A 20,620-nucleotide genomic window follows, 5' to 3' on the forward strand; every position below is an offset into this window, starting at 1 on the left:
TATGGTGACAATATAGTGTCATTGAAGTCGGCGACATAGGTTTCCATATAAACGGCGCTACATAACACTTCTCCTTATTTCCCTGTTCTGAGGTGAAAACGGATATTGGCATGTCAAATTTGTGTTTTAACTTCGTTTTTGAAATCAGTAATTGCAACTAAAACTCCTGTCAAAAAACCTTAGTACCTAATCGATCGATTAAGTACGAGAATTTCACTCTACATATTATTACGCCATTTGGCTTAATTTTGTATACGATTACACCCACACAACTTTGATAATAATTATAAGCTTTCATCCAAATTGTAATTTATTTTATTCTATTATTTATTTTGCTTAGATCTTTATTATTTATTTCCTAACTCAATTATGTCTTCAGTTGCTTTAATTATTTACAATCATGGAATCTCTTTGTATCAGATTCACCCACACAACTTCATCAGCAGTACTTCGTATTCCCGCCCATTCAGACCCTTATTATTTTTAGATTTCTATTCATTTTACCGTAAAGTTTTTAACAATTTTTATTGAATTGAATTGAATTTTATTGAATAACACTGTCTTTCATTTATATTTTTCTTAAATAAAGCTTCTTTTAACCAGCCGTTATGATTAACCATGATGGCGAAGTTGTAGAATTCACAACTGTCCAACATGAGTAATCATAAAAGAATACGCCCTTTTACATGTTCGTATTAATTGCTTTGGTCCATCATGGGCCAATCTGAAGATTATCATCTACACATATCTCATATATATATTTTTAATATCTTTATTCATAAAAATGTTTACAATGGTTACTTATACACAAAAAATGCCCAAACTGCACAACAGTAATTTGTTGGCGACATCATATTCTCATAGTTCATCACGTTTAACCTTCAAGCGGTCGCGCGACGTCGAATCGACTCCCCTCAATACATTTTCGTTGATATTATTGATATTTCTTGTTGAATCCGTATCATTCTCTCAGTAGCTTTTCATAATTTATCTATCTACCAAATAAATAGCTTACACTTACTCGCCGCACCCCCTTTGAAGCAAGGAGCACAATTGTTTTGGTCTCGGCGCCGGCGTAGAAAAGACTCCGCGCGCCTCTCTTATAATTCTATATGTAGTTTTCATATTATTGAAGCAAATTCTATGTTTATTTATAAAACTAAGTCGTCGTTGACCGATAACATCGAGTGTTATTGCTAGATGAAGAAAAGAATTGGAACTAGGATAAGAAAATTCAGATCACTTTTTCTGTCCCTGTTCACACAAAATACGCTGCTTTGGGTCATCGGATTTTATAACTAAGTTTTTACTAAAAATACATTTAATTTCCTGAGTGAGTTGATTTCTTTTAAAAGGAGTAATAATTAAATTTATGAAATAATAAATAATGTTAAATGAAAAGTGTTTTGTTTCCCAAATTCACCTACGACATCTTTTAGGTTACGCGCGACCACTGCCGTTACAAAATAGCGCGCGCCCGCTTGAAGGTTAACCATGCGTTTAACGCAACTTCAAGCCAAATAAGGTTTAATCGTTTCTCGAGGACTCCCGAGAACTCGAGAACTCCAATCGCATTAAAAGTGTAATCAACTTCCCGACTCACCCGGTAATTGCCCAAATTGACGACGATACACTTGAACGTGGCGTCGCGCCCGATCGGCACCGTCAGGTTCGCGATGGGCTCCCCGAACTCCGGCACCTCCACACCACCTGTCATCAATCAATTTCATTTCGTCAATCAACTCTATTTCCGATTGTCAATCAACTTTATTTGTTAATATTTTACAACGTAATTATTTGGTTTGTTGAATATCATGTTTTTTTATCTATTTAAGTTCACCCGATATAATATTCTTTCGGTCGTATGAATAAAAACTTAGCGAAGGTTTACAACAGCTTTATAAGCCTGTTGTAAAATTTAATATGAATAAAGGTTCTCTAACAGTGCTCTAACACCTTTTTAAGGTGACAGCTGTCAAAAAATAGCGCGCCTGTTTTAAACCTATTTTAAGAACATTTTAAGCATAATCGATATGAATAAACGTTTGCTAACAGTTGTTTAGGCGCGAAACGTCAAATAGGAGTTCGCAAACTTTAGTGAAGCCTCGGACCTACTTTAAGACCATTTTAAGAGACTGAAAATGGACGCAATATCGAGTATTATCGCGATTTCTGACATTATTGCAATTTCAAGAATCAGTAAGGGTCTCTACAGACGGACCGCATTTCAACTGCAATCCAACCGCAAATTGCAGTTCAAGTGCAGTTTAAATCCAGTTGACACGATTACGGGTCTACACAGACGGATCGCGTTTCAACTGCAATCTAACCGCAAATTGCAGTTCAAGTGCAGTTTGAATGCAGTTGACACGATTGCAATTCGACTGCAATAGAACTGCAAACCATACAGTTTACACGACTGCACGCCAACTGCAACTGAACTGCAATCCGACTGCGCGTTTAGTTTGCAGTTCTATTGCAGTCGTATTGCAGTCGTGTCAACTGCATTCAAACTGCACTTGAACTGCAATTTGCGGTTGGATTGCAGTTGAAATGCGGTCCATCTGTGTAGACCTTACAATAGAACTGCAAACCAAACGCGCAGTCGGATTGCAGTTCAGTTGCAGACTTGCAGTTGGCGTGCAGTCGTGTGAACTGCATACTGACTGCATCTAAACTGCACCATCCTACCCGCCCGCACGGTCCGCTCTCCAGCAGTGCAGTTTGGATGCAGTCGGTATGCAGTTCACACGACTGCACGCCAACAGCAAATGAACTGCAATCCAACTGCGCGTTTGGTTTGCAGTTCTATTGCAGTCGTGTCAACTGCATTCAAACTGCACTTGAACTGCAATTTGCGGTTGGATTGCAGTTGAAATGCGGTCCGTCTGTATAGACCCTTAGATACATTGTGTCAAATGCACTAATTGTAGGCCTCAAAAGTAAAACAGAATAAAATAGTATTTTTAGTTATCTTCTCCTTCTTTTCATTATTCTTCTTCTTCTTTTATTATGGCGGCCTTAGTGAGTTGCCAATGTCAAAGTCTACTTTGACATTGGCAACTCACTAAGGCCTACTACTATGATTTATAAAATCCATAAAGTACACTTATTTTTTCTTTACTCTTTATTTTTGACACATTGAATACAAATTTTAATCTGTGGAATACAATAAATTGACACACTGCCAACATTACCAAAAAAAAATCTTATAAAACGTCATCTAAAGGTATTTTACTTAGCGAAGGCTTAGCAAGCGTTTATTCATATGGAGTGTTATAAGACTGTTTTTAACTTTAGTGAACATTTTAGTTAGAAAGCTGTTAAAACGTTCACTAAGATTTTTTTATTCATACCACCGTTTGTCTTTAATTCAGTACAAAAATTATCTGAAAATTCCAAATAATTTGGACATAGTATGGCAATTTCGTTAAAAAAAGAGGTAACTTTGGGATATTGTGTAATGGAATATAAATTCCACTGTGTTAGATCCTTAACTAGCACATATATTTTTTTCAGAATTTAAATTACTATATTTTTATGTCTAATGTCACTTTTGAATCTTGAAAATCGTCCGTTTCTGGGAATACAGGGCCTTAAGTATCTGCGTTGCTGAACCGATTGTAGGCGGAACGTCTGAGAAAAACTTTACGTAATTTTTAATCAATAAATATGCCACAGCTCGGTATATTTACTCATTGAACAATTATAATTAGCTATGTAACAAGCCTCTATTTGACTGTTTGTTTTATAAATCGTGGCTACACAATTTTAATATGACTTAAAGCTATAAAAGTGTACATGTGCTACCTGGGAGATACATAAAACATGTTAAATGTTTAAACATTTTTGACGTTCTTTCTAAGTGAGAAGTTTAAAAGATGCAGACTGGAAAAGTCATTTTGTATCTTGCGACAGCAATGCAAAAAGCGAAAATCGTACAACGTGTTATGAATCACAAATTCTGTTTACGAAATTTTGGATTGACATTTGACAGCAGATATTGTGGAATATCTAATGTCAATCATCTGTACATTGACTACTCTGGCATTGGTGTCGCAGGATACAAAATTGTCGATGTACGTGTAATGTTAAACTTATTAGGGCCAACCCACACGTACCACAACCACAACAACCGCAACCATACGACAACCACACGACGTGGTCGGGCGTATATTTCGTATTGTAAATGAACTGGACCATTCACACGTACCACATTTTGCAGTCGTTGTCGACCACTTGTCAAATACTGACCACATCGCAACCACGTCGCAACTACGTCGCAACCACGTCACAACCACGTCGCAACCACATCGCAACCACAACGTTGCGTCGATGCAACGACACGCCGTCCGCGCTCTTCCCCCCCCCCCCCCCCCTATTTAATGTTTTTTTTTAAATATAATAATATTATTATTATGTTTTTTAGGGTTCCGTACCCAAGAGGTAAAAACGGGACCTCTATTTCGACGATTACGCTGTCGCCGTCGTCTTCTTCTTATCAATAATACATAATATAGCAAGGATAGCAACAATAAAGTGTCCTCTTCGAAATCCATGACTTTGGGCAAGACGTGTTTCCGCTATAAAAGCCGGAGTCGAACTACAATAGTTCGACTTGCACATGACGCAACCACGTCGCAACCACATCGCAACCACGTCGCAACCACATCGCAACGTCATTTTGTCGGTACCACAACGCAACCACAAAATGCTGCAGCGACACCATTCACACGTAACCACAGCTCGACGACATTTTGTCGTTGCGATGTCGTGTGGTTGTGGTACGTGTGGGTTGGCCCTTAGTGTCCATAAACGCCGCAAATAGTTATAAAATATCTGAAATATAATAAAAATAATGTTTAAATGTCCTCTCAGCAGTAAAACAGAATACTTTTATTCCATTAGGACACCCGACACCTTCATACTTTACGGCCACGTAAGCCGCGTCAGCCGAATATAAAATATCAGATGAAGTACGATACAGACCGTAAAAGTGTTTATGACAATGAGTGTCATACGTGCTACGGAAAATCTTTAGGGCCCATTAGGATAGGGGTTATGTCTATTACGTCTGAACCATTATGATCACATTAACGAAGACCACCACTTAGCAAAACTATGAGAGTCACGAAGAATCAACATTTTTACTGACATCCATACTAATATTATAAATGCGAAATGTGTCTGTATCTTTGTCTGGTGCAGGGTACTTGACGCTTCGACCACTGAATAGATTTTAATGAGTGGTAAAGGGTTCCTAATATAGGATTTTCCTTTGTTAGCACTTATGCGACAACCAAAATGTACGTACGAGTGTGCAGGCAACATTCAAAATGTTATAACTTTACAGGGCAGAATTTTTTACCTCTAGGCTATTCTATTATAGTTATAAGTATTTATTAAAGTTTTAAATTTTCGTTATAAAGATCGTTTAGCTTTTATAAACTGGTACTAGCATATTTTAATGATAAAAGTATTTTCGTTAATATCCTTAAGTACTCATTCAAAACTCCTAAGTCTTATTGTTCTAAAAGGACAAGACGTGGAAAATTACTTATTATGACAGAATATTACGAAAAATGAAAGACTTATATTTTATAAAACAATAGAATTTCTTACAAAAATATTTTCATCTCAAAATAGAAACAAAGACTACTAAAACTTGAATCCTTGGGTGGACGAGCGTCTTTTTGTTTTATAAGTTGTAAAATGCAAAGAAATGCGTCTAGTCTTTGGTTATGACTGCTTTTAAGTAATTTATTTTTATTGAAATTATAGTGCTTAAGTGATGCTTCATAATATACACCTTCGAAGAAATTTATTCATAGGCAGTTAACGGGCCTACGTCATTTGGTCGGTTTATATCAATTCAATATTAGCTATAATTTGTCGGATGGGTTTAACAGTGACTTAACGCAACCAAGTTACTTAAGTCCGCCATCTACGTAGGAATTAACTTCTCTGATAGTACTTTGAAGTTGAGTCTTTATTAAAAAAATGTATGCAAAGGTGTCTCTCTTTTTTATTCAGCTAGGTCCATTCCCCTTCTCACAAAAAAGGTCCATCAACTTGCCTGTCTGTCTACTATCTGATGGTATTGGATACCTAGTCGTAATTGTAATGATTACATTGCTATAAATATATTCCTGCTTAAACAAAGGTATAACATAATAAATGACAATAGCACGATTATTATAATTGGTATCTCGAAGAGCATAATAGTCTAGTTGTAATAACAAAAAGACAACTCGCTTGTCGGACGTAGAAGCGATCAAACGGGTGAAACCCTAAAATGGCTTCTTAGCAGAAACATAGGCCTCTATTAGGTATATAGGTATAGGTAATAGGTCTTCAAGCTTCGAAGTCCCTTTAAAATATGCAAAACAGATTCGAAGCGAAGTGAATCAGATATGGAGTTTTAGTTTGTAAGTACGCTCGAGCTTATCAGCGGTGTCAACACAAAGTTACTTCTTGTCTTAGCATTCGTGATACTGTCAGCTGCAGTTGCTCTCCATGCAACAAAGTGTCAACTCACCACCGAGTTAGTTTACAAGTTGCACGGTGAATCTTAATAGGAATAACTTTAACACCCGCTGGTACCATTCGGATTTCCGTCCAATCCGCTTTGTTGTAGTTTTACTCATCCGATTCACTGAAAATCATTGGCCGATTTTGGTGTCTTTTCACCATTCAAATTCAAATTATTTATTAAGCATACAATAATATACAATAATATAAACTTATCCCATTCTAATTAAAAACTTCTGTTATGGCAATCAGACAACGGATTGTCTCTAAAGACTTTGATAATAAAGAGTTTTTTACCATCTTCGCATGCTCCGGGATTCTAACGACCCCACGCGATCTACCGAGGGTTAATTAATATCTACTCCAGCCTACACTACAACCAAGTCACTATAATATAAATTTCTAGGCATTAACGCATACCATAAGCAATATTTTTACTTGACTACTTAATACAATAATACCATTGTAACAACAAAAGCATTTCTTACAAACAACCCAATTTCCATTACTCTTACACGACCTCCCTCGACATAATCTAACAAAAACGTACGCAATTACATCGACAATAAAGCTCGTAAGACTCTCCGTGTCTTAATTTTACCATAATGTCCACAGAGTGCACAGTCCTGGCAGTAAAAACCGCCATCCGCAGCAGGCCGGCCCGCAGTAAAATGTTTAGAATATCCACCGTTTGTTCGCTGTCACATTTGTTACTTTTTGCTCGGCTAACGTTATTGTGTAATGCAGTCATTACTCTTCATAAAGGAGCGTATCTTATAAATAAATAAAGTTGTGATTAATGTTTGTAAATTTAGGATACTAGGTACAGTTGATGAGTAAAGAAAAGCGTGAAATTTCTCATACGTACATTGAGATTAATTTCGGCAATTTCGTTAGTAAAATCAGCGTTAAGGCTCTAAAAGTTTATTTTGCCGTGGTTATGTTTATTTTTAACTGGAGTATGATTTTCATAAAAAAAACTGGTACTAAACTACAGACATCGTTTGCATGGCATATGACAAGGCCCTGCACCACCACTCTGAAATGGATGAAAAATCTGTAAAATAACACCACATTCTTTATAATTTGACCACATGCAAATTAAACTTAATGAAGTTGACAGAAATTAACAGGGCCCTCTAAAGTTTCTAGAAACGATTTACGAAACTGAAATTTTGACCACGAGCAAAAATTTTCTTGGAAAGGAAACATCCATAGCAAACAAGTATAAGTTGGAAAATAATTATTGTAAAGATATTTAATTATAAAACTACTGTATCAATTGTATTGTAAATATTTCATAATTAGTCATTATTCATTAACTCTTTTGACTAACTGTACATGAGCAGACCGATCCATCTTGGTATACAATTTGTATCGTCAAAGTTAAGACAGATTCGATTATGCAGGGAACACGCCGTTGTCCATACACTATCGGTTGTGTTTAATTACTATTACGTCATCTGTATCTTCCGTAGCTTGTACGACGTATATTGTTGTTGATTACTGCTCAGTTCTATTGATTAAAGGTGGGCTATAACAATTGTTCCTAGACAATTAAAGTCCGAGGTCTGAGCTGCTAGAAATAGAACCTATTATTAGCTTAGTCAAAAAACACTAGTCTGTGTCTGTGTTTTAAATTTTTTGTATGGACTCGTAAAATTCCGACTTAAATACATTACACTCATCAGTTTAAGTTAACCTGTATATTATGTTTTACTTTATTTTTTGCCAGACGTTGCGCCTAAAATCGTTCGTTTCCCGAGATTCAAAGTATTTAGCTACAATTTTTCATCCATTGCGTTATTTGCGACTCAGCGGTTAAAGAGAGCTTCTGTATACTCGTATCAATAAAGTAACTCTATTAAACTGAAATATTATAACAACATAACAAAAGATCCCATTACTGCATCATATCCTCGGTCAACAATTCAAACTCTCCACTACGCATTATGAACTGATTTAAATATTTCGACTTAAGAATTCATGAAGTCTGGGTTTTTGCTCCATATTGCCGGGGCACTGATTTATCATTCGCGTGATGGTCGACATCGCGGGCCCGTTTCTACCGGGAGATATATAGCCTCTTTGAAGCGCAGAAAGATGGGTAATTTCATCGAATTTATGAACGTATCAGCGTTGAAATTGCGAGGTCGGAAATTCGGATGAAATTGTGATAAACAACGAAACATTACACGTAAACTTGAATGTGCAAATTAGTTGAATTATTGTGATTTAAATGGAATGCAAATTTTACTTATCCGATGCCGTAATGCGTAACACGTTCGCGATTTTAGTGTTTTCGATGTATTTATAGCGCTAATTGTTTGGAAATGGTGCTTTAATTTGATATAACGCTGGATTAGTTGATAATTTTGCTGGAAACTAATGAGATCTATGATCGTGAGCTTATTCTGAGCCCATATTTATATTGATAAATATAATATTTTTGTTGGCATTGATCATTTTAATTGTTTAACGTTTTTAATCAGTCAATAGTATAAAATAAAGCAAATTTTATTATGTTATAATGTGTTAAATGTGAAATATCTGTATTATATTATGTCAAACGTATTACCTAAATGAATTATAAATAAATTATAAACAAAAAACTTTTTGAAAAAAAGCTTTTATTTAAACACTCTAAAATGAAGAAAATAAATTTCTCCTTAAAATGTTTAACTATTAAGTTATAACTTATAACCTCAATATATTATACAATTTGCATGATAATAAAAGCTTGTCGCGCGATTTGTGAATAAACTAGTACCAATAATTTAACTAGGAGAATAAAATTAAATACTGACAGATTGTTAAGTTTTCAAAAAGTTTTTTGTTTATAATTTATTTTTTGTTTTTTAGTTATTCTCTGGCTAGATTTCTTAGTCTGTTTGATTGTAGTTTGTTTTGTTTCAAGAATTTGTTAAAATCTGATTAACTTAAGTCCAAGAAATCGTACTTGATTTTGATCAGTGAAAAACCGTGTCTATATTTAAGCGAGTTCCGTTTAGTTCCGTTTATTTCTGCGTGACTAAAAAATTAAATTTCACTTAACAAAAGTGACCGAATTCAACCGGGCATTTTCTAAAACCCGGCTGGATTTGACCTGACATTTAAACAGGGTACGGCACGGCACGGCACGGCACGGCACGGCACGGCACGGCACGACACGACACGACACGATACGACACGACACGACACGACACGTCATGTTACGTCACGTCACGACACGATACGACACGATATTACATTCGTTTCCGAGTTACTCTCAACGATCCCTTTCATTTTATACCCATATTGCAGAAGTGCATTAACAATAACTATTTCCGTGTCTTGGATGAGCCGCCATATTGGATTTAGGACATTACATTCGTTTTCATGTTACCCTCAATGAGCCCTTTCATTTGATACCCATATTGCAGTAGTGCATTAAAAATAACTATTCCCCTATCTTGGATGAGCCGCCATGTTGGATGTAGAATGACATTACATTAGTTTTCGAGTTACTCTCAAAGAGCCCTTTCATTTAATATCCATATTGCAGTAGTGCATTAAAAATAACTATTCCCCTATCTTGGATGAGCCGCCATATTGGATGTAGAATGACATTACATTAATTTTCGACTTACTCTCAAAGAGCCCTTTCATTTATTATCCATATTTTAGAACTGCATAGAAATTAACTATTTCGCCATCTTGGATTTAGAGTGATGTCACATACCATATCGTGCATTGTCATCCAAACTAAACGTGTATGCAAAATTTCAGCTCAATCGGTTAAATATATCTACTTCAAAATTGAGTTGCAAAATTTCACCCGAACATACATACTTACATACATACAGAGCAAGTTAAATAAAAGCTTTTAAAAAAGGCATTTTAAAGTTTTCTAAAACGTGGAGCACTGTTCAAAATGATATACCTACTGGTTTCAGTAGGTATATCTTTGCAATCTTAGATAAGTTTTTATCTAAGATTGCAATCGTTTTTGTGTTAAAATATTATGGATGCAAAATTGTTACTTCGTTTTAAGATCAAATTTTTTCGTGGAAAGTGACGTCAGAGAAGGGTTAAACCTTTTTATGGAAATAAGTTAAGTATGAGTCTAAAATTTGTCCAACAAGGAACAATGTTTGTTATGTATCACACCTACAAGATTGTGTCATCTAGCATACAGTATCACAAATAAAAACTACATAATACATTTTTTTTACAAACAGCTGGAACTTAACAATATTTCCGCAGTGTCAATGTCATCATAGTGAAAGAAGATCCTTCTAGAACTGAAAAATAAAAGCTTTTAAAAACAGATATTTGATGATATGAACGAGTAATTTAAACTTCACTTTCTGACTATAGTTTTATTTCTTTTCACCAATTAGGGATTATTTTGACAAAGTAACTTTTTAATATATTTTCTGTGCCCACCTGAACTGATCTCATTTTTCTGTGCGGCCCACACACGCCCACACAGCTAGCTTTTCCACACGGTATTTGGAAAATCGGAGACATTCGGTATAGACGATTTATGTCACTAAACACTCTGTGCATACAAATATTATAGATGCGAAAGTCAGTCCGTCCTTTTCGTGCTAAATGGCTGAACAAAAAATGACATTTAATATGGAGTTTCTTTATGAGCCCCGAAGAAAAACATAGGATAGTTTTTATCGAGAAAAAATGTACGTTTCCTGTGTGATTGTGTGATAAAGGAATCTCAACGCAACCGTGAACGCGACGCAGTAGGTGGCGTCATCAAGTTTTTTCTTTCACCTAAATGTAGTGTGTAATGAGTAATGACTAATGAGAAACGTAATAATACTAGACGTACTAGGCTTCGCCTGCGTAAATTTGATATTTCACAGACGAATTAGTCCACAAAAAATAGCCTATGATTCTTCACGTGGTCTACTTCTCATCTGTGCTAAATAACAGAAAAATTGCTCCAGTAGTGCTTGAGATAAGCACTTTTAAATAATTTCCCCCGTTTTTTCCACATTTTCCTCTATTTCTTCGCTCCTATTGGTCTTAGTGTGATAAAATAAAGCCTGTAGCCTTTCTCGATAAATAGGCTATTTAACACTGAAAGAAATTTTCAAATCAGACTAGTAGTTCCTGAGATGTTTCTTGGAACCAAAGGTTCTTTGAAAATGTCGTGTAGGTTCGTGGGAACACCGCCAAAGGTTTGCACTCGTAACTTATCGTTCTTCTGTTTCAACTATTTATATCTTGTTATGGATTCATCTTATTCGTTAATGTTTTTAATGGTTCCGTAGTAAACAAGGAACCCTTAAAGTTTCTCTCTAACGAAGGTAAAATGGTAAAAACCGCCATCCGCAGCAGGCCGGCCCGCAGTAAAATGTTTAGAATATCCACCGTTTGTTCGCTGTCACATTTGTTACTTTTTGCTCGGCTAACGTTATTGTGTAATGCAGTCATTACTCTTCATAAAGGAGCGTATCTTATAAATAAATAAAGTTGTGATTAATGTTTGTAAATTTAGGATACTAGGTACAGTTGATGAGTAAAGAAAAGCGTGAAATTTCTCATACGTACATTGAGATTAATTTCGGCAATTTCGTTAGTAAAATCAGCGTTAAGGCTCTAAAAGTTTATTTTGCCGTGGTTATGTTTATTTTTAACTGGAGTATGATTTTCATAAAAAAAACTGGTACTAAACTACAGACATCGTTTGCATGGCATATGACAAGGCCCTGCACCACCACTCTGAAATGGATGAAAAATCTGTAAAATAACACCACATTCTTTATAATTTGACCACATGCAAATTAAACTTAATGAAGTTGACAGAAATTAACAGGGCCCTCTAAAGTTTCTAGAAACGATTTACGAAACTGAAATTTTGACCACGAGCAAAAATTTTCTTGGAAAGGAAACATCCATAGCAAACAAGTATAAGTTGGAAAATAATTATTGTAAAGATATTTAATTATAAAACTACTGTATCAATTGTATTGTAAATATTTCATAATTAGTCATTATTCATTAACTCTTTTGACTAACTGTACATGAGCAGACCGATCCATCTTGGTATACAATTTGTATCGTCAAAGTTAAGACAGATTCGATTATGCAGGGAACACGCCGTTGTCCATACACTATCGGTTGTGTTTAATTACTATTACGTCATCTGTATCTTCCGTAGCTTGTACGACGTATATTGTTGTTGATTACTGCTCAGTTCTATTGATTAAAGGTGGGCTATAACAATTGTTCCTAGACAATTAAAGTCCGAGGTCTGAGCTGCTAGAAATAGAACCTATTATTAGCTTAGTCAAAAAACACTAGTCTGTGTCTGTGTTTTAAATTTTTTGTATGGACTCGTAAAATTCCGACTTAAATACATTACACTCATCAGTTTAAGTTAACCTGTATATTATGTTTTACTTTATTTTTTGCCAGACGTTGCGCCTAAAATCGTTCGTTTCCCGAGATTCAAAGTATTTAGCTACAATTTTTCATCCATTGCGTTATTTGCGACTCAGCGGTTAAAGAGAGCTTCTGTATACTCGTATCAATAAAGTAACTCTATTAAACTGAAATATTATAACAACATAACAAAAGATCCCATTACTGCATCATATCCTCGGTCAACAATTCAAACTCTCCACTACGCATTATGAACTGATTTAAATATTTCGACTTAAGAATTCATGAAGTCTGGGTTTTTGCTCCATATTGCCGGGGCACTGATTTATCATTCGCGTGATGGTCGACATCGCGGGCCCGTTTCTACCGGGAGATATATAGCCTCTTTGAAGCGCAGAAAGATGGGTAATTTCATCGAATTTATGAACGTATCAGCGTTGAAATTGCGAGGTCGGAAATTCGGATGAAATTGTGATAAACAACGAAACATTACACGTAAACTTGAATGTGCAAATTAGTTGAATTATTGTGATTTAAATGGAATGCAAATTTTACTTATCCGATGCCGTAATGCGTAACACGTTCGCGATTTTAGTGTTTTCGATGTATTTATAGCGCTAATTGTTTGGAAATGGTGCTTTAATTTGATATAACGCTGGATTAGTTGATAATTTTGCTGGAAACTAATGAGATCTATGATCGTGAGCTTATTCTGAGCCCATATTTATATTGATAAATATAATATTTTTGTTGGCATTGATCATTTTAATTGTTTAACGTTTTTAATCAGTCAATAGTATAAAATAAAGCAAATTTTATTATGTTATAATGTGTTAAATGTGAAATATCTGTATTATATTATGTCAAACGTATTACCTAAATGAATTATAAATAAATTATAAACAAAAAACTTTTTGAAAAAAAGCTTTTATTTAAACACTCTAAAATGAAGAAAATAAATTTCTCCTTAAAATGTTTAACTATTAAGTTATAACTTATAACCTCAATATATTATACAATTTGCATGATAATAAAAGCTTGTCGCGCGATTTGTGAATAAACTAGTACCAATAATTTAACTAGGAGAATAAAATTAAATACTGACAGATTGTTAAGTTTTCAAAAAGTTTTTTGTTTATAATTTATTTTTTGTTTTTTAGTTATTCTCTGGCTAGATTTCTTAGTCTGTTTGATTGTAGTTTGTTTTGTTTCAAGAATTTGTTAAAATCTGATTAACTTAAGTCCAAGAAATCGTACTTGATTTTGATCAGTGAAAAACCGTGTCTATATTTAAGCGAGTTCCGTTTAGTTCCGTTTATTTCTGCGTGACTAAAAAATTAAATTTCACTTAACAAAAGTGACCGAATTCAACCGGGCATTTTCTAAAACCCGGCTGGATTTGACCTGACATTTAAACAGGGTACGGCACGGCACGGCACGGCACGGCACGGCACGGCACGGCACGGCACGGCACGACACGACACGACACGATACGACACGACACGACACGACACGTCATGTTACGTCACGTCACGACACGATACGACACGATATTACATTCGTTTCCGAGTTACTCTCAACGATCCCTTTCATTTTATACCCATATTGCAGAAGTGCATTAACAATAACTATTTCCGTGTCTTGGATGAGCCGCCATATTGGATTTAGGACATTACATTCGTTTTCATGTTACCCTCAATGAGCCCTTTCATTTGATACCCATATTGCAGTAGTGCATTAAAAATAACTATTCCCCTATCTTGGATGAGCCGCCATGTTGGATGTAGAATGACATTACATTAGTTTTCGAGTTACTCTCAAAGAGCCCTTTCATTTAATATCCATATTGCAGTAGTGCATTAAAAATAACTATTCCCCTATCTTGGATGAGCCGCCATATTGGATGTAGAATGACATTACATTAATTTTCGACTTACTCTCAAAGAGCCCTTTCATTTATTATCCATATTTTAGAACTGCATAGAAATTAACTATTTCGCCATCTTGGATTTAGAGTGATGTCACATACCATATCGTGCATTGTCATCCAAACTAAACGTGTATGCAAAATTTCAGCTCAATCGGTTAAATATATCTACTTCAAAATTGAGTTGCAAAATTTCACCCGAACATACATACTTACATACATACAGAGCAAGTTAAATAAAAGCTTTTAAAAAAGGCATTTTAAAGTTTTCTAAAACGTGGAGCACTGTTCAAAATGATATACCTACTGGTTTCAGTAGGTATATCTTTGCAATCTTAGATAAGTTTTTATCTAAGATTGCAATCGTTTTTGTGTTAAAATATTATGGATGCAAAATTGTTACTTCGTTTTAAGATCAAATTTTTTCGTGGAAAGTGACGTCAGAGAAGGGTTAAACCTTTTTATGGAAATAAGTTAAGTATGAGTCTAAAATTTGTCCAACAAGGAACAATGTTTGTTATGTATCACACCTACAAGATTGTGTCATCTAGCATACAGTATCACAAATAAAAACTACATAATACATTTTTTTTACAAACAGCTGGAACTTAACAATATTTCCGCAGTGTCAATGTCATCATAGTGAAAGAAGATCCTTCTAGAACTGAAAAATAAAAGCTTTTAAAAACAGATATTTGATGATATGAACGAGTAATTTAAACTTCACTTTCTGACTATAGTTTTATTTCTTTTCACCAATTAGGGATTATTTTGACAAAGTAACTTTTTAATATATTTTCTGTGCCCACCTGAACTGATCTCATTTTTCTGTGCGGCCCACACACGCCCACACAGCTAGCTTTTCCACACGGTATTTGGAAAATCGGAGACATTCGGTATAGACGATTTATGTCACTAAACACTCTGTGCATACAAATATTATAGATGCGAAAGTCAGTCCGTCCTTTTCGTGCTAAATGGCTGAACAAAAAATGACATTTAATATGGAGTTTCTTTATGAGCCCCGAAGAAAAACATAGGATAGTTTTTATCGAGAAAAAATGTACGTTTCCTGTGTGATTGTGTGATAAAGGAATCTCAACGCAACCGTGAACGCGACGCAGTAGGTGGCGTCATCAAGTTTTTTCTTTCACCCAAATGTAGTGTGTAATGAGTAATGACTAATGAGAAACGTAATAATACTAGACGTACTAGGCTTCGCCTGCGTAAATTTGATATTTCACAGACGAATTAGTCCACAAAAAATAGCCAATGATTCTTCACGTGGTCTACTTCTCATCTGTGCTAAATAACAGAAAAAATGCTCCAGTAGTGCTTGAGATAAGCACTTTTAAATAATTTCCACATTTTCCTCTATTTCTTCGCTCCTATTAATCTTAGTGTGATAAAATAAAGCCTGTAGCCTTTCTCGATAAATAGGCTATTTAACACTGAAATAAATTTTCAAATCAGACTAGTAGTTCCTGAGATGTTTCTTGGAACCAAAGATTCTTTGAAAATGTCGTGTAGGTACGTGGGAACACCGCCAAAGGTTTGCACTCGTACCTTATCGTTCTTCTGTTTCAACTATTTATATCTTGTTATGGATTTATCTTATTCGTTAATGTTTTTAATGGTTCCGTAGTAAACAAGGAACCCTTAAAGTTTCGGTCTGTCCGTCCGTCTGTCTGTCCGTCTGTCCGTCCCCAGCTACACATCAATGCGGGGGTGATTTTGTTTTCATCAAAAATAAAATTATATTTGTATGTACACAAATAAAATGGTATTGTTAATCAATAAACAAAGAGCTCGCGTTGCAGCTTATCAATTTCGTTGAAAAGAGGTTAAATAGTAAATATTCGTCTGTAATTCAAACGAGCTAAATGAAAGTTCTGGTCGTTTGTCATAGGGCCACGCAGGAGGCGAGCTGCAGCTGCTTTTATTAATATTTCCAGCTCGAATTCACGCTTTATTAGCAAACAGCCGTCACGGCTGATAAATTATTAATGCGGTCTCCGCACAGCTTGTTCCGTGATCTGCTTTTTGCTAAACTGTTTCGGCAGACGCGTATTGATTGCCGGATTCCGGGATTATTCAATTAGCTAGTTTGCAGCTACTATATTTAAACAAGCGGACATTTCTAATAAAATAAAATATCTTTTTATTCAAAATGGGTATCATGATACACTTTTTGAAAGTCGAACGAAGAAACTACGTTGCCTACCACCGGTTCGGGAACTACCCCACCGAGAAGAACCGGCGTAAGAAACTTGCACGGGGCCATCTTTTACTAAAAAAATGGAAAATTACAATGTTATGGCTTACAGCTATGTAACAAAAATAAAAGAAAAGTAGCCTGCAAGGAGCCACCCTATTCCCAAGGTGTGCTCTCCTCGATAAAATCATTGACTTTATAATACGCTTTAGCACACAAACGTTCTTTAACTGCTTTTTTAAATTTGTCTAAAGGAAGATTTTGAACATTTTCTGGGATTTTATTGTATAGGCGTATACATTGGCTTACTTTGGCTAGTCTGAACATTGGTATTGCTAACTTGTTCTTATTTCTAGTATTTACATTATGATTATCACTTTTCTTTTTGAAAATATTTATGTTCTTTCTAACATATAAGAGATTTTCCAAAATGTATTGAGATGCGACGGTCAGAATTCTTATTTCTTTAAATTTTTCTCTAAGAGATTCAAAAGACGACATCTTATAAATAGAACGAATAGCTCGCTTCTGCAGCACAAATATTGTATTAATGTCCGCCGCGTTTCCCCACAAGAGGATGCCGTAAGACAACTAATCGCGCTTTCTCTATACGAGTATCAGTGATTTCACGAATTTTTTTAACAGCATATGCTGCAGAACTAAGCTTATCTGCCAGTTTTGCAATATGTGGACCCCATTGTAACTTACAATCCAGCGTCATGCCTAGGAATATGGTGGTGTCTACTAAATTCATTTTCCAATCATTTAATAGTACATTGGTTTGTACTTGCCTAATATTTGGCAAGATAAATTTTAAACATTTTGTTTTATTTGAGTTCAAAAGTAAATTATTAGCATTAAACCAATGTACTATTTTTGAGAGAGCACTATTTACCTCGTCATAATTAAATTGTCGCCTCTTCACATTAAAAATTAGTGAAGTGTCATCAGCAAAAAGTACTATCTCATGCTTATCTTTAACAAGATAAGGTAAATCATTTATATAGATGAGAAAAAGAAAAGGGCCTAAAATGGACCCTTGTGGCACACCTAGTTTTATTTTGGTTCCATTAGACCTTATGGAGTTAACTTCCACCCTCTGCGTTCTATTTGTAAGGTAAGATTTTAAAAGTTCAAGTGCCGTGCCCCTTATACCATAATGGTGAAGTTTTCTTCACAGTCAAATGCTTTAGAGAGATCACAGAAAATACCAAGTGCATCCTGCGACCCCTCCCAAGCTTTAAAAATACTACACAGAAGACTAATGCCTGCATCTGTTGTTGACCGACCTTTAGTAAAACCAAATAGATTATTATTTAATAAATAATAATATTCTATTATACTAATTATTAATTAAATTAAGTACATAATTCAAACTACAAAATTAACAATAACAATATATACAGGTGTCAGGTAAATTGGAAAAAAAAAACTTAATCAAAAAGGCCACCCCGCAGCGCACCATGCTCAAATGTCCCCATCACGCTGGCCGCATTACCGCGCTGAATGGCCAGGGAGACATGTTGGGCTAGGTACGCGCCGGAGCGTGGATCGTTGCCTGCTTCCCGCAACCGTCGTCCGAGCTGGCGAACAAAAGCTTTTGCCTCGTTGCACCACGGACCTCCCGTTTCGACGGCAAAAGGCACAAAGAGGTATTGACTTTCCAAGTCCGCGTATTTGTTGTATGTAATAAATTATTTGAGTTAAAGTGAGCAAGTACAAGTCAGTGGTACTTTTAATATTGATTGATTTGAAAGTCTTGATAATATCTCTGGAGTCAATATCTTTAAAAATAAAATTGACATCACATTCCTTGACATGTTCTTTAAGAATTTTTTCTGCAACTGTAGGTGATGAATTTAAGTTCTTTGTAGTTGAGACTGGAATGTCTGCAAAAAACTTCTCAAAGACTGTCGCAACCTCAAGATCAGAATTGATTTTTTTATCATTAATTAAAAGTTCAGATTTAGAGTTACGACAGGTGACTTTTCTAGTCTCATCCGCAATTATTTTCGGTAGTTTTCACTTTGTTTTTAGAGTCTCTACTTTTCTCTTTAATGTGAACTGCCTTCGCTGCTTGACAGGCCTTTTTAAAAGTTTTCGAGTATTTCTTGACGTACAATTTAAAAGCTTCACTCCGGTTTATAGTTTTCTCATTATACAAACCATACAATTTTTGTCTACTTACAATAATACCTGCAGTTGCCCATTTTTTGAAATTATTTCTTTTATTATTCAAGCTGACCGTTTTAGAAGTAAATACAGCGTTATATTGCTGTTTTACTCTATTAAATATATTGTTAAATGCTTTGTCTGGATCATTTGATACATTCAAGTTCTCAAAACTTGATAATAATTTACTTCTAAACTTCTCAATACGTTTTGTATTTATACGTATATATTCAATTTTTCCTTTAAAATTATTATCACAATTTATATTAAATGAAGCTAACTGTCCACAGAGATCAGAGCTTAATACATTAATTATTTCCTTCCTGTAGGGACTTATGTTGGTGAAAATATTATCTATGCAAGTCGCAGTTGTATCACAAATTCTTGTCGGCTCGTTGAATAAATTATTATTAATCTATGTATTGGAGAAGTTGATTCATATGACGGACGGTATTTTGGTAGCATTATGTGATATGTCAAACACAACCAACAGTTCATATTATAGTTTGTGCGTTTTATGATGATATGCGTGACACATTATTATTGACAATAGTAAGGAAGTTACCTAACAAAAATTAATCGATAGTTTAAAAATAATAATAATAATAATATCTATGGACGCTTCACACCACGTCAGTCTGGCCCCGTGCTAAGTACCTAAAGGACTTGTGTTACAGGTACCAGACAACGGAAATATATTTAATACTTTTATACTATACATATATTTAAGATTTTTATTATATCATACACATATTTAATACACATCCAGACCCGGGAACATTGAAAACTTTTTGTTCCGTCGGCGGGATTCGCACCCGCGACCCCCGGCTTGAGCTACCGACGCGCTCACCACTGAGCCACAGAGGTCGTCAAAAATATCGAATCACTTCGTAAAGGAATTGCAATCGAAATTATCGATTTCGTACTGACATTTCAGTGGTGCCGGCGATTTAAGATGGCCGCCCTTTTTCACCCATATCATCTTAGATCGCACGCGTATAGTAGTTAGGAAGTATATTTTAAATATCCATACTTCAATACTAGTAGTGTTTGTAATATGACATCTTACTGTCAGTTACCTCTTCATGCCCAAATTGCTGAACCGATTTTGCTGAGGAAAAAAATTTGAGTCCCGAGCAAGGACACTGGATATTTTTATGCCTGTAAAATGTACAGTTCCCGCTCGAAAAACGAATTGTGTAGCGACGGAGTTGCGAGCGTCATTTAGTCTACATTATATGAAGCTACTCCTATGTAAAAATATATTATAATGTATTGAGTACCTGTTTGGAATGTATCTTTTCCAAGTTAGTTTGTATTATAATACTAGCTGTCCCGGCAAACGTTGTTTTGCCATATATAAATTAGTATTTCACCCATATTGT

At 35.2% G+C, this 20,620-nt stretch overlaps 1 protein-coding gene across 2 annotated transcripts in view; it reads right to left on the bottom strand.

Annotated features, from left to right (window-relative positions):
• Positions 1–20,620, bottom strand: part of LOC121730538 (lachesin-like) — a 144,363-nt gene that overhangs the window by 17,236 nt on the left and 106,507 nt on the right. For both annotated transcript variants that reach the window (XM_042119629.1, XM_042119628.1), the window contains exon 3: positions 1,604–1,710. In XM_042119629.1, coding sequence (XP_041975563.1) covers positions 1,604–1,710 — 107 coding nt within the window. The remainder of the gene's footprint in view (positions 1–1,603; positions 1,711–20,620) is intronic.

The sequence above is a fragment of the Aricia agestis genome, chromosome 9, assembly GCF_905147365.1.
Source record: "Aricia agestis chromosome 9, ilAriAges1.1, whole genome shotgun sequence".
Classification (NCBI taxonomy): Eukaryota; Metazoa; Arthropoda; class Insecta; order Lepidoptera; family Lycaenidae; genus Aricia; species Aricia agestis.